The 13,274-nt window shown below is 42.7% G+C and overlaps 1 protein-coding gene across 1 annotated transcript; it reads left to right on the plus strand.

The window, feature by feature from the left end:
* The first annotated feature begins 1,102 nt into the window (after positions 1–1,102).
* Positions 1,103–12,736, plus strand: LOC118396529 (pseudouridylate synthase 7 homolog). Its single transcript, XM_035790784.2, has 17 exons — positions 1,103–1,262; positions 2,050–2,175; positions 4,028–4,369; positions 4,463–4,547; positions 4,661–4,768; positions 4,919–5,063; positions 6,933–7,044; positions 7,147–7,224; positions 7,301–7,429; positions 7,603–7,728; positions 7,878–7,939; positions 8,083–8,243; positions 8,887–9,013; positions 10,875–10,976; positions 11,467–11,596; positions 11,828–11,919; positions 12,061–12,736. The coding sequence occupies exons 1-17, from the start codon at positions 1,159–1,161 to the stop codon at positions 12,195–12,197; spliced, it is 2,166 nt and encodes a 721-aa protein (XP_035646677.1). The 5' UTR covers positions 1,103–1,158; the 3' UTR covers positions 12,198–12,736.
* Positions 12,737–13,274: the final 538 nt, after the last annotated feature.

Below are 13,274 nucleotides of genomic sequence, written 5' to 3' on the forward strand. Positions count from 1 at the left end.
ATAGGCTAACTGGGTCATATTATGCGCAAGGGAAAGACTCCAGCTAAATTATCCACCATATTTTATATTTTTGCAAGACATTTAAAAAATATATTTTTGCAAGACGAACTACAAAAATCTCTGAAACTGGAAACACTTATCTCCCTCACTAGCTAGCTTTAAGCACCAACTGTCAGAGCAGCTCACAGATTACTGCACCTGTACATAGCCCACCTATAATTTAGCCCAAACAACTACCTCTTTCCCTACTGTATTTATTTTATTTATTTTTCTCCTTTGCACCCCATTATTTTTATTATTTATTTTTATTTCTACTTTGCACATTCTTCCACTGCAAATCTACCATTCCAGTGTTTTACTTGCTATATTGTATTTACTTTGCCACCATGGCCTTTACCTCCCTTATCTCACCACCTCATTTGCTAACATCGTATATAGACTTCTTTATACTGTATTATTGACTGTATGTTTGTTTTACTCCATGTGTAACTCTGTGTCGTTGTATGTGTCGAACTGCTTTGCTTTATCTTGGCCAGGTCGCAATTGTAAATGAGAACTTGTTCTCAACTTGCCTACCTGGTTAAATAAAGGTGAAAAAAACAAACATTTATTGACACGTTGGTTTACTTTTCTGTCCGAGTTGCTATCTTAAAGGATCTTACCAATTTGGAGAACTGTTAAGGCTAGACTACTGGAGGGACCCAGACATGGTCAGATAGGCCTAGCTGGTTAGGTGAATGGGTTTGGAAATTAATCTGTTGTGGCACCCCATAATCCGTAGCCATGGTGAGTCATATGGCAAACATAATCCGTTATTATCTCACCCTGGATCACAAGCATCCCTATCCCTGACCCTGAACAACACATTTCCTACAAATAGGCCTATTTCTCAAATAAATGTTGAATGAGAATAGACCTATCTGGGATTGGTTAACCTACATGTTCTTATTAGAGGCCTAGATTAATACTAGGCTATTCAAATTATAATGTATGAGGGAGGAGGTATCGTCATTGAACACTAAGAGGAAGCTGCTAAAACATAGGCTACTCATATATCAAATATAATTCTACATTGTAACACCGTGGTGTGTGGCCAAAGTAACCCTAATAGCCTGGAGCTTTGTGATTGACAGGCCCTTGAGGCAATGAGTGTTTGATATGGGCGGGTTTCAAGGAGTGACTATTTCCGGAGTCAAATACACGTGGGTAGGAAACCTGGCGTACTTTATTGTGCGCTCTCTACTAAACCCCTGTACGAGCAGGTAAATCCGATTTTGCAATAGAAACAATTCATGTCCGTATTTCCACATTGCATTCATGTAACTATGCATAGCTTTGCCCTGGATAAAAGCATTAGTGTGCGCATTTGACAAGTCATGTTTCTACTTGACATGAGCTATCGTTAGCAGGCTAGCTAGCAGCTAATTAGTCAGTTGAAGATAACATCACAACAGAGGCATGCATCTATGAAATTAAACAGGTTTCCAAACCATCTGCCAGTTGCATGGAACTGGGTACCAACAATGCAATAGCATAGCCACAGTGTGAAACGTTGCTACACCGTTCCAGAAAGGAAGATGCATTCGCTATAACTAAACGGAATAATTGATCATGTCGTGTTTACAATGATGCTACAGTAGTTAGTTACATAATCATCCTGCCAATCAGGCTATCATCATACTACTAGATAAACAGTGCACTATGCAATTATTTCGTTACGGTGGTCTGGAGGGTGCAGGATATGAGGGCCGGTGCGCAAAAAAAGGGCCCGTGTGTTTTTGCGTTACTGATTAATTAGTGAATCGCCTACAACTGAGCTGCGTCCAGTGCGAAAAAAACGTAGTAGAGCGTTCAATTAAACGGAACCGATGCTGTTCTGAACGACCAGTTGAAAAACGTGGAGGGCAGGGTTTCCCAAACTCGGAAAGGGGTGGTGTTAAAAAGGCCAATCCAGTACCTTGCTAGAGGCTAGTGTTCACAGAATATTTGGTTGGAGTGACATGCTTTGTAAAACAAATATATTAAAAAATGCCTTGTTTACATCCATAGGTCCATCAGGAATTCTCTTTGGGTTGCTTTGAGGTACCATACACCCCATCTACGAACTCCTGACATCCGAGCACCAGGTGTCTGCCAGATACACAGCTTTTTCTTTGAGGTCCCTATCAGCAATCTGTAAGTCAAGTGTTCAGCACAACTCTCCCATTATATTAAAAGAGAAGTTCACTTTATTTGAACCAAATCTGTATTTTGGATGTAAATGGCATGTTATAGAAGTCCCCAGATACTTTTTTTTGCAATCTCAATTGTTTTTGAGAAATGTATACTACCAGCTGTATACTTCCGCATGCTCGTTCAGCAGCAGGGGCACAGATAACGTGAACCAATTTGATCTAGTGACCTTTTGGTTACTGGCCCAATGCTCTAATCACTAGGCTTCCTGCTGCCCATATAGTGATGAAGGTCTTTAGATGCTGTACCTATTAAATTGTTATTCCTAACTAGTGTTGCACAGTATACTGTAACTTTGGTACTTTTTGGATACTAGAACATGAAACACGGTTCGGTATTAGAATTTTTGTTACTTTCGGTACTTCTGTGAAATGTGTCTCATGGATCGAGCGCCTGACTATCAGTGCACCCGACCCCTTATTATAGCGCTCCCCCTGCCTGCTCCACTTACTCACTACTAGCCTCCACTGGGATTATGGGCTGCATCATGTTAGCTCCCCATTCATGCTGCTCACAAGTAACACACTTGAATAATGCGGCACGTTATGTAGAAATGTTGCAACTGTTATTTACTGTTCGCAAAACAATGTCCACACAGGCTAGATCACTTCACAATGCAAGATACAGGTAGATTCCAGCTATTATAGGCTACCTTTCCTTGCTAGCTGACAGCTAAAGCTGACATTAATTCACTAACCTACTACTTTGTTTGTGATAATATGCAAACCATCATGCAAAATATGCTGATTTCAAAGCTGATTGTCATCCAAAACTTAATTAATGAACTTATTCGGTCTCTCTCATCTCTCCCAAAGATGATCTATTGCAGGGATGGGCAACTCCAGTCCTCGGGGGGGCCTGATTGGTGTCACATTGTGCCCCATCCCCAATTGATTAAACTCAATAACTCAATGCATGCACACTTCTATTGAATATGCATTTACCTGTATTGTGGCTAGCCTGAGGTACATCTTGATTTATCCAGTTTCTCAATAGAGATTTACCATTCAAAAAATTATTAACATTACATTGATATACAGTTAGATTTGTAAAAACAAAGTCAAATTGATTGTATGATTGTTTTTCTTTAAATTATTATTATTATTTTTAATGGGGTGACATTGAACTCAAAATATGCCCAACGATTGAACAGAGCAGTAGTGTTATTGTTTTGATATAGAGTATCTGGATGGTATAGAGTATTGTATTGCCATACTAAACCTGGTATTGAAGTCAAATTTCTGGTATCTTGACAACACCATTCCAAAATGTATCCGCGACTTTATGAACTGTTTTGTGCGACTCAAGCAGGTTTCCCTATCCAGCTGTGCTGCTTCTGTGTTGCCCGTGCATACGCACACAAAACAGGATCTTGGACTACACTGAGAAGTGTCGCTCGAGTCGCACAAAATGGAATTTAACGTTGAGGATGCATTTCTGGAATGACACCATTTCATGTGTACATCTAAAGACCTGTGTCACTATAGTGAGTGTTGCCGTTTCTAAAAGGACATATTTGGGTCTTTTCGGAGCCATTTGTTAATGTTTTATCTGTGCCCCTGCAACTGAGCCTGAGGAAGTATCTCGCTGGTGGGGCTAGTTTCTCCAAAACAAGTGAGATCGCAAAGAATGTGTCTGGGCACTTCTATAACATGCCATTGATGTCCAAAATACAGATTTGGTTCAAGTAAAGTGAGCTTCTCCATTCATTCTATAAGAGTAGGTGTTTGTAGTAGTGGTGTGGATGTTAACAATGACATGCTGAGTCAATACGATGTCTTCTCTTGCCCCTCAGCTTGATCCCTATGGCCGATGCAGAGCCCATGCTGGTCCCTGCCCCTGGGGGGGAGAAGAGAGCATGCCCTGCTTTGGAGGAGGAGGTTGACCACAGCACCAAGAGACCCAGAGTCCAGAAGGAGGAGAAGAACGGAGGGCCCTCTCACAAGCTGCCCCAGGATGAGGGAGAAGAGCCAGAGGGGGAAGAGACGGAGCCATTGGATGAGGATGGAGAAGGGGAAGGGTTGGGGTCAGGAGAGGCCTTTGCAGAGATGATGAAGCATGGCCTCACAGAGCTGGATGTGGGGATTCTGAAGTTTGTCAGTGAACACCAGGGGTTCTCAGGCATTCTCAAGGAGAGGTTAGTCCTGACTCCTGCCCTCCTACATGGCGTATGTGTTGCTGTGTGTGTTTCGCTATGACTGAGATCAGCTCTTGCTCTGTCTGTGTTAAGGTACTCTGACTTTGTGGTGCACGAGATCAACAAAGAAGGCAAGACTGTGCGGTTGGATGATCTCTCCGTTCCTGAGGAGGCTGAGGTGAGCTAACAATGAATCAGTATACATTTCTTTAGTCTTGCAGTTTAGAGTGAAATATAATCTATAAGTCATTGCCGAAGTTAAACTCTGATGTTGGACTTGTCTTGCAATAGGAGGCCCCAGTAGAGCAGCCAGAGTCCCAGGTTTTCACAGAGGAGCAGAAACAGCAGCTGGAGCAGCTACAACTCTTCAAGAACAAAGAGGGTGATGTTTCTATAGAGGTGAGTGCATGCACCGTTACCACCAAGCACACAACGTTTCTTTTCATTGCACATTGTATCATTCTAGTTAAGATGTTAAGTTTACATTTGACCACGGTCCTAAAAAGGCAAACTTTAGAGATCAATTAAGTTTTGATTACACGCACACAGGTAGCTGATGACACAAAAGAGAAGCGGACCCTGGTCCACAAGGCTGTGAAGACCCTGTACCCTGGACTGGAGACCAAGACAGAGGAGCGGGAGGGAAAGAAGTTCATCGTGGCCTACCACGCAGCTGGACAGAAAGCCCTCGCAGGTACAGGAGAGAATTGGAGATTTTCTGGGTTGTCTCTGGTTTATTTCCTATTGCTGGGTGAAATCTCTGTAACATCGATCATAGAACCGAATCAAGTCGCTTTCACATTCTCTCACTTCAACAAAGAGTTTATATTTCAGAATGGGGAAAGTTATGATTGAATGTTTGGAAAAGGGTGGTGCTGCATGCCCTTGTTCAGCTTGGCCTCATGTCTCTGATTGCATGGGGTTCTCTCTAAACTGAGTAGCTACTGGGTTGGCTATGGGATTATATGTAGGGTGCATGAATGAGCAGGTGCATGTGTGATGTCAACACACGTGCATGATGATGCTGACTAAAGATCCAGACTAAACATCCCGACCAGTCCCATGGACTGAGAGTGATCACATGGATCTTGATTTCTATCCAGGTTTCTGTGAACTTTTAGACGTTAGAAGTCTCCCCAAAAAATCATCAGTCTCTCTCTCTCGATGTGGACTGGCATATTTTGCCTATGAATCAAGTCCCTAGGCTTGTTAAGATCATTTAAGACGTCACCGTTTTTCACATGAATCATTTCCTGTAAATGTAGTGGCCTATTCAAAAAGAGCACAACATGGTAGTCATCAAATAATGGCTACTCTGTCATGCCCACGGAACACTCGTGCTGCACAGAATGGTTTAGACACAACGGCATTCTAACCCTGCATGCTGACCTCGCCACCCCTGCCGGTCTGTCTGTCTAGCGGTCCACGACCGTGTTTTAGTAACATTCTTTTATCGTTTATATCCTATTCTTTTGCTCTTCTCTGTCTGGACAGAGGTCAAAGAAGCTGCAGGTAAGACTTTCTCGTCCACTCTGCTCAGGTTTCAGGAGACCCCAGTCCGTAACAAATGTTGGATTAACCTCAACTGATTTAAATGGCAACTCATTGTCTGGCATGACGTCATCGCTCTTTTGGGAATTGCTGGAATTTACCAACCCGACATGTGTGTTTGAACGCGTGTTGTCTGTTTTTTTTTTTTTTCTGAAATGTTGGTAGTTAGAAATAGACACGTTTTTTTTTTCTACATAGAAAATTATTGGGCGGGCCGCTTAAGTGTTTTTGTTGTTGGGCCGCCTATGTCCAAACAGAATATAAAAGTGTATAGATATCAAGTATGTTGAAAAGATAATGGACAGTTCATTCTCAAAAAATATATATCACCAAGCTTGACAGTCAGGGAGAACCTAGAATTCCCCAAATGTATTTTTGTCATGACGTGGGGCCCTCATTGATTTTATGTTTGAGTCACTTGGATAGCACAAGCAATGGCAAGGTGTGTAGAATTGCAGGAAACTAGCTTCAAAACAGCTCAATTTTGTCACTGACCAACCTGGAGGGGCTCTAAAATATTGGGTCACCTTTAGCCACGCCCACCACCTAAGCCCCGTTATGATCCAGAAAAAGTGCTGCACATAATAAATAATAAAACCACTCTGATTATCCTGCTTGTTCAATATGGCTACTGTTTTCAGCCTATGGTAAATAGTCATTACCAATTTCAGGGTGTAGGCTAAGGAAGAAGAATCCCAGTTGGTTAGTTTAGAGCAATGGGGAATGAGTGTTTGAGGGCAGCATTTTAAATTACTGAGGCGTCCGTCTTGGGACATATATGCAGGATGCTCGTGGCATAAAACAGTTGTTAAATAAGTGGTTGCTGCTGTCTGTGTTGGGCTCCTTAACAGAGCTGCCTCCGCACAAAAGGATAAAGGAGGAAGATGGTCATTTGAAAAGCATACCAAAGCCCTGACTACTGATGCAGGTGTATTCTCTGACAGATGCAGTCTGTCTGATACTCTGCCTTTATCTCCACAACTCACTCCTGTCCTCCTGTCTCCCTGGCCAGCCCCTAGGAAACACTCCTGGCCTAAGAGCCGCGGGGCCTTCTGCCACTTCGTCCTCTACAAGGAGAACAGAGACACCATGGAGGCCATCAACGTGCTCTCCAAGTTCCTCAGGTAGAAAACACACACAGTTTCTCATAGCATTTTCCCCACAATATGTAAGCAAAACTTCTACTAAACTGTACAACTCCTGACTTTGTGTCTGTTATTTCCCAGGATGAGGCCCAATGTCTTCTCCTACATGGGGACCAAGGACAAGAGAGCCATCACTGTGCAGGAGATTGCAGTTCTCAAGTGAGTGGTGGCTTGCCTCTATCAGCAAATACTTGTAATTATGTACTTACTTAACCTATGTTCTCTGTCCCTTCAGGATCACAGCAGAAAGACTGTCTCACCTCAACAAGTGCCTCAATAACTTTAAACTGGGAAACTTCTGCTACAAGAAACACCCTCTGAAGCTCGGAGAACTACAGGGCAATCACTTCACTGTGGTCATCAGGTCAGTGGATACAAGCTGCACATGTCGATGTGTGTAATCTCTTTGCTTGAACTTTGTAACTCAAAACTACTCTCCAATCCTGATTTGATTCATTGAACAATTAAAATAGCGCAGCAACTTTTAATCTGATCTACACGTTGCTATTTGTTCCCGGCTGGTTACCTCCCACACAGGAACATCACAGGGACAGAGGAGCAGGTCCAGCAGGCCATGTCCTCCCTTAGAGAGACTGGCTTCATCAACTACTACGGCATGCAGCGTTTTGGCACCACCGCCGTGCCCACACACCAAGTTGGCAAGTAAGGACACGGGACTCTCAAACATTTGGGTATGGGGTCGGCAGGTAAAAACATGACCCCCTTGGTGCATAGGGTAACCGGCCCATGGGTGTACAGGGTTGCCAGGGATGGATGATTGACTGTTGTTGTTGTCCCTTTGTTTGGACCAGGGCCATCTTGCAAGACAACTGGAAGGAAGTGATAGATCTGATCCTGAAGCCTCGCCCTGGAGGTAAAACATTTACGGGCTTTCATTTGTCTTTATATCGAACGGTTTCTGCCACAGCGTGGCCTTTGTGACAACTGCAGATGTAAAAAAGGATGTTTTAATAGAATATGATGTATTGATTTACCGCTCTCGCTCTCTCTGCCAAGCGGAGAAAGGTTATCTGGTGAAGTGCCGTGAGGAGTGGGCCCAGTCCCAGGACCCAGAAGCAGCGCTAAAGAAGCTGCCTGTTAAACGCTGTGTGGAGGGACAGCTGCTCCGAGGTCTCTCCATGTACGGCAAGAAGAACATCATCACTGCCTTCGCCATGGTGAGCTGAGTCCGCTTTTACTGGTACAAACTAACTGGCAGACACACATTTTATAACTGGTCAGGAAGCAGTGGGTGTACTCACGCACACTTGCCAAATGGCAATATCAGACATCACGTACCTTTTATTTATCCCCAAGTTGTTCCAATGGACTATGTTGTTAAAGGTGAGAAACAAATGTAGCCACACAGGTCCACTGTTGATTTGTTTGACTTATTAAAGCTGCTATATGTCACTTTATGAGCGGCCTGACCAAATTTACGTAGAAATGTGCATTATAGATCTGCCATTCTCATTGAAAGCAAGTCAAAGAAGCGGTAGATGTGTTCTATGTGCGCTATTTCTATGCTTCCTGTTATGTTTGGTTTGTGCGTCTTTTACCTTCTGTTTTGCCCACCAGTTGAAAATGCTATATTTTTGGTCATAAAAAATATATTTCACAGTAGTTTAGATGGTACAATGATTCTATACGCTATACTTGCTTGTTTTGTCACAAACTGAAATTATGCAAACTATTCAAATTGGAGCAACCACGAAATGGCGGAGGAGTTTCTGCTTGGTGCACCTTTTTTTAAAGTATGTTTTCCTCTGGTTTATTATAGCTGAGGTAACTCCCTGTGTTGGCCCTCCTCTTGTCTTCTAGATCCCTCGTAACAACCGGCTGATGTACATCCACAGCTACCAGAGCTTTATGTGGAACACCATGGTCAGCAGACGCATTGAGGCCTTCGGACTGAAGGCTGTGGAGGGAGACCTCGTGCTCAGGGGAGGTGGGTCCTATCTGTTTATGTTTTGTGGGTGTATCTCTGATTCACCAGCGCGTGTGGTTTGGAATTCTTGAATAAATGTTCTGTAGGGAAGTAATGGAGCACACGGCCCAGAGTGCCTGTCTCACAGATGGCTCTAAAGTGTAATACTTCATGTCTAACAAAGGGGTTCAGACCACTCGCTGAGCTGACGGAGTTAAAGTGCTCATTCTATGTAGGGTCTCAAACAAAATGTAGACATCCTCCTATTCCCAGTGGTGTAAAGTAAAAATACTTTAAGGTACTACTTAAGTTGTTTTTTTGCGGTATCTGTACTTTACTTTTCTATTTATATTTTGGACAACTTTTACTTCACTGTTTCGTTGTTCATTTGTTCAGTCGTTTCATTCTCAACCAGGATTTCTATGGAATGCCGTTGCATGTCAAAGATAACACTACACTATTTTACGTGTCAAATAAGCTTGTTGACCAATCAGGACCTGAATATGACTGCACATCACACCAATAATTTAACGCGTTAATAAATCTTTTACATAGCTGTTACACATTGATTACACCATCACTCATATTTCTTATGTCACAACGATTCATCGATATGTATGCTATGATGCTGGTAAAGTTGTCTCGCGCATCTACAGTGCTGGTCATAAAAAAGCTAGCAAACTCATGGATGCAAACAATGTTCTTCTCCAAAAACAGCAAAATGACAATCTGTTTCAGTAGCTATAGTTAGCTAGCTAGCTAGCTAGGTGTCATCATCTAAAAATAACCCTTATTTAAAAAAACACTTATTTGATTAATGGTGGTCGGACCCATCTATGTGAAGCTAGCCACAATAAGCGTTAGCAACAATAGTGGACTTTGCGGTTAGCCTTCAAAATAAAAGTATGACATAATTGTAATATTTGTATTTATTTGTGTCACTGTCAATGACATACTTTTATTTTGAAGGCAAACCGCAAATTCCACTTGTGCCTAATCCTAGCTTCACAACACAACCCTGTGAGGTCGAGCCTCACTGGCCAGGTGAAGTTAGCTGGCTGCTTATAACGTTAGCTTTGGGCAACAGGGTTATGTAGCTGGCTAGCTATTTATTTTCATGAACTGAAGTTCAATTTCAATAGGTGAACAACAAGTGGCAACCTATCTAGTACTTACTCACAAGGATTCCTAAATCATTGCTAAGAATAATGAAAATTACTGCAGTTTCTACTGGTCATTGTTTTCAGGCTGATTGTATTGGTGCTACCTAGGTACCAAGCTAAAGCTAGCTACTCCAGAAGTTGCGGTCGAACAAATTCTGCCTTATTACTAACGCGGTATTGTGAACACATCGTTCGTGTCCGGTGTTTGCTTATTTGCCTACTTTTTTTGTACAACTTTGACAGCGCTACTGTATATTTTTTGACATGCAAAGACCTATAGTTTGTATCTCATGAAGCTAATAGTAGTGATGCTATTACTGTGTAGGGCAATATCTGAAAAATAGCACACTTAGTAGTGTGTACCGGTGCTCAACCAGTTGGCGAAATCCAACATCACCCACAACAGAGAACGGTTGATTGTCAAGAAATGAATCCATTATCTTGGCTTTAATGGATTTCACTTTGAGTTGTGTCACTGAAATTGTCTTACTCTTTGAAATGACGGCTCGACTTGTTGACTGCTCGATCCACACAGCAGACATTGTGGGCTAGGTTAGGAATGCTGTGTTGCATGTGTAGCGCAAAATAAATATTACGCAAGTAGTATTTTCCTGTGTGACTTTTACTTGAGTCATTTTCTATTAAGGTATCTTTACTTTTACTCAAGTATGACAATTGGGTACTTTTTCTACCACTGCTATTCACCCTCTTATCTCCAGGCACTGCATTCGTGCTGTCCGCAGCAGAGGCCGAGACCCACTCTATCCAAGACGTGGTGATGCCCCTACCAGGGTTTGACGTCATCTACCCCACTCACCACGGTAAGAGAGCCCTGCATCCTCCCACCATGTCTCGATTCCTCCCTTAAGCTCTCCCCTCCCCCATAATCGGAAACAATCTCCTTAATTGACATTTGGTTTTTTTACCATTCCTTTACCTTACCGAACGGTTTGTCCGGTTTGAACTAGTTTAATTTGGCTTGTTTGGCGCAGAGGTCTAAGGCATTGCATCTCAGTGCTAGAGGCGTCACTACAGACCCTGGTTCGATTCCAGGCTGTATCACAACGGGCTGTGATTGGGGGTCCTGTAGGGCGGCGCACAATTGGCCCAGCGTCGTTAGGGTTTGGAGTGGTAGGCCGTCATGGTAAACAAGAATTTGTTCTTAACTGACTTCCCTAGTTAAATAAAATGTAAAAAAAAAATTTAAAAGATCTCTGGAGTATTCTATTCTGTTTTACTATTCTATTCAGATATGTGGTTGAGGTGTGTGTTTCAGATGTGATTGTGTCTTTTCCTCCTGTTCTGTAACAGTGGGTAAGGGCTACAGGGAGATGCTGAGTGCAGATAACCTGGACATTGACAACATGAGACACAGGGTGAGGGACTACTCTCTGGCCGGGGCCTACCGACGCATCCTCATCAAACCCAGTGACGTCAGCTGGTCTGTAACACTCGCTATCCCCTCAGTATCAATTCATTCAGTCTTGGCTAACTATAGAAAAAAAGCAAAGGAATAGTGTTGGAGAAGTTTTTGTTACACATTCTAAATGCATAAAAAGGAGCTGAGGATTGCTTCCTTTTTACTTTGCGCATGATAATGTGATTGCCTTGTATAATATTTCCTCCTCTACATTCCTGAGTTGTGTTTCTTGTATCATCTCTCCTTCTATAGGGAGGTGATTAACTATGAGGACCCTCGTGTCTCCCTGGTCCACACTGATGTGGAGAAACTAGAGGACCAACCTCCCCCAGTTTTCAACAAAGGTATGTTCTAGTTTCATCCTGTTGCTGTGATTTAATCAATATATGGTACTTTTCCACTCACCTTGTATCTGTACCCCATTAAATTGAAAAAGGCTCTTGGTAGTGTGTTTCTCCTAACTCTTTCTCTCCTCCACCCACCAGAGGGGAAGTACAGGGCTCTGAGGATGGAGTTCTCCCTGCCTCCCTCTACCTATGCCACCATGGCCATCAGAGAGGTGCTCAAGATGGACACCAGCATCAAGAACCAGACTCAGCTCAACACCACCTGGCTCAACTAATACAACAGAACTGGGCCCACTGAGCTTCGTATAGGCCCACTGGGCTGCTTTTCCAGGCTGCCGAGCAGTCTGTCCTTTAGTGGGTGTCTACTTACTGTATGTGAGACTAACAGTCTATATTGTATGTATGTGTGTGGGAGTGTTTTGATACTTTGCCAAGCCAAAGGTCATTCCTCTCATGTTGTGTCAGTCAGGGTGATGGGAAATCATACCTCATCCCACGCTACCAAGAGTAACAACTCTGATATTATATTGTTACTACTCTGATCATTTTCTTAGTTTCTTCATTTTTTTTTATCAGGAAGTTTTTACTGTCTTTTAAAGCTTTGCAGCACTGGAGAAATTCAGAGATATGTTTTTGAAACCGCTGACGTGCTACAGAAGCACTTTAAAGGGGCTGTGTAGAACGGTTTATGTAACCCATGGTGTTGCTCTGTGACACCCCTGCTACTTCCCAGGGTACTACAATGACCTGACCATTGTTGTACAGAATTACTGTTTGCTTTTTTAACTGTAAAATGTTTTTTTTTTTTTTTTTTTTTTTTTTTGAAACTAGCTCTCTTACAGAAAGAGAATTAAAATGCTGAGTGTAAATGCTTTTTGTGCCGTTATTCATGGCCTTGGATCAGATGTATCATTCTGCTCTAACCTGTGCCACTCTTAGGCAACTTTACAAGTTCAAGATAATACCCTATGGTAAGTATTCAGCCCAAGAACATCAACCCACCCTACAATTCCATTGTCAAAATAATGGGTGGCTTTTCTGGAGCATTTACTGTCATAAAACCAGTGTTGCTTGATCAAAACAATTACTATATTCAACATACATTGACATTTATATAGTACAGTGTTGTAGCTCAATGCTTATGGGGCTGTGGGGACTATTTCTGGTTGATGGCAGTAGAGATGAATCCTGGAAATGACTGATCAAGTGTTCTGTTTTGGCCTCCAATGGCCACTGAAACACAGTGCCCCATTGCTGCTGGTCATGGTAGGTGCTGTGGAGCTGACCATCTGGCAGGGTGGCTGATGCCAGCTGGCTGTAGTCACTGAATTCATCGCCTGGCTCCAATCTAA

Source organism: Oncorhynchus keta, chromosome 17 (genome assembly GCF_023373465.1).
Source record: "Oncorhynchus keta strain PuntledgeMale-10-30-2019 chromosome 17, Oket_V2, whole genome shotgun sequence".
NCBI lineage: Eukaryota > Metazoa > Chordata > Actinopteri > Salmoniformes > Salmonidae > Oncorhynchus > Oncorhynchus keta.

What these genes read in the sequence shown, in the direction of transcription:
- LOC118396529 (XM_035790784.2), top strand. Translation starts at nt 1,159, where the DNA reads ATGGGCGGGTTTCAAGGAGTGACTATTTCCGGAGTCAAATACACGTGG. An exon ending in GTGCTCTCCAAGTTCCTCAG is followed by an intron (nt 7,045 to 7,146) that starts GTAGAAAACACA and finishes GTTATTTCCCAG; the next exon opens with GATGAGGCCCAATGTCTTCT. An exon ending in CACTTCACTGTGGTCATCAG is followed by an intron (nt 7,430 to 7,602) that starts GTCAGTGGATAC and finishes CCTCCCACACAG; the next exon opens with GAACATCACAGGGACAGAGG.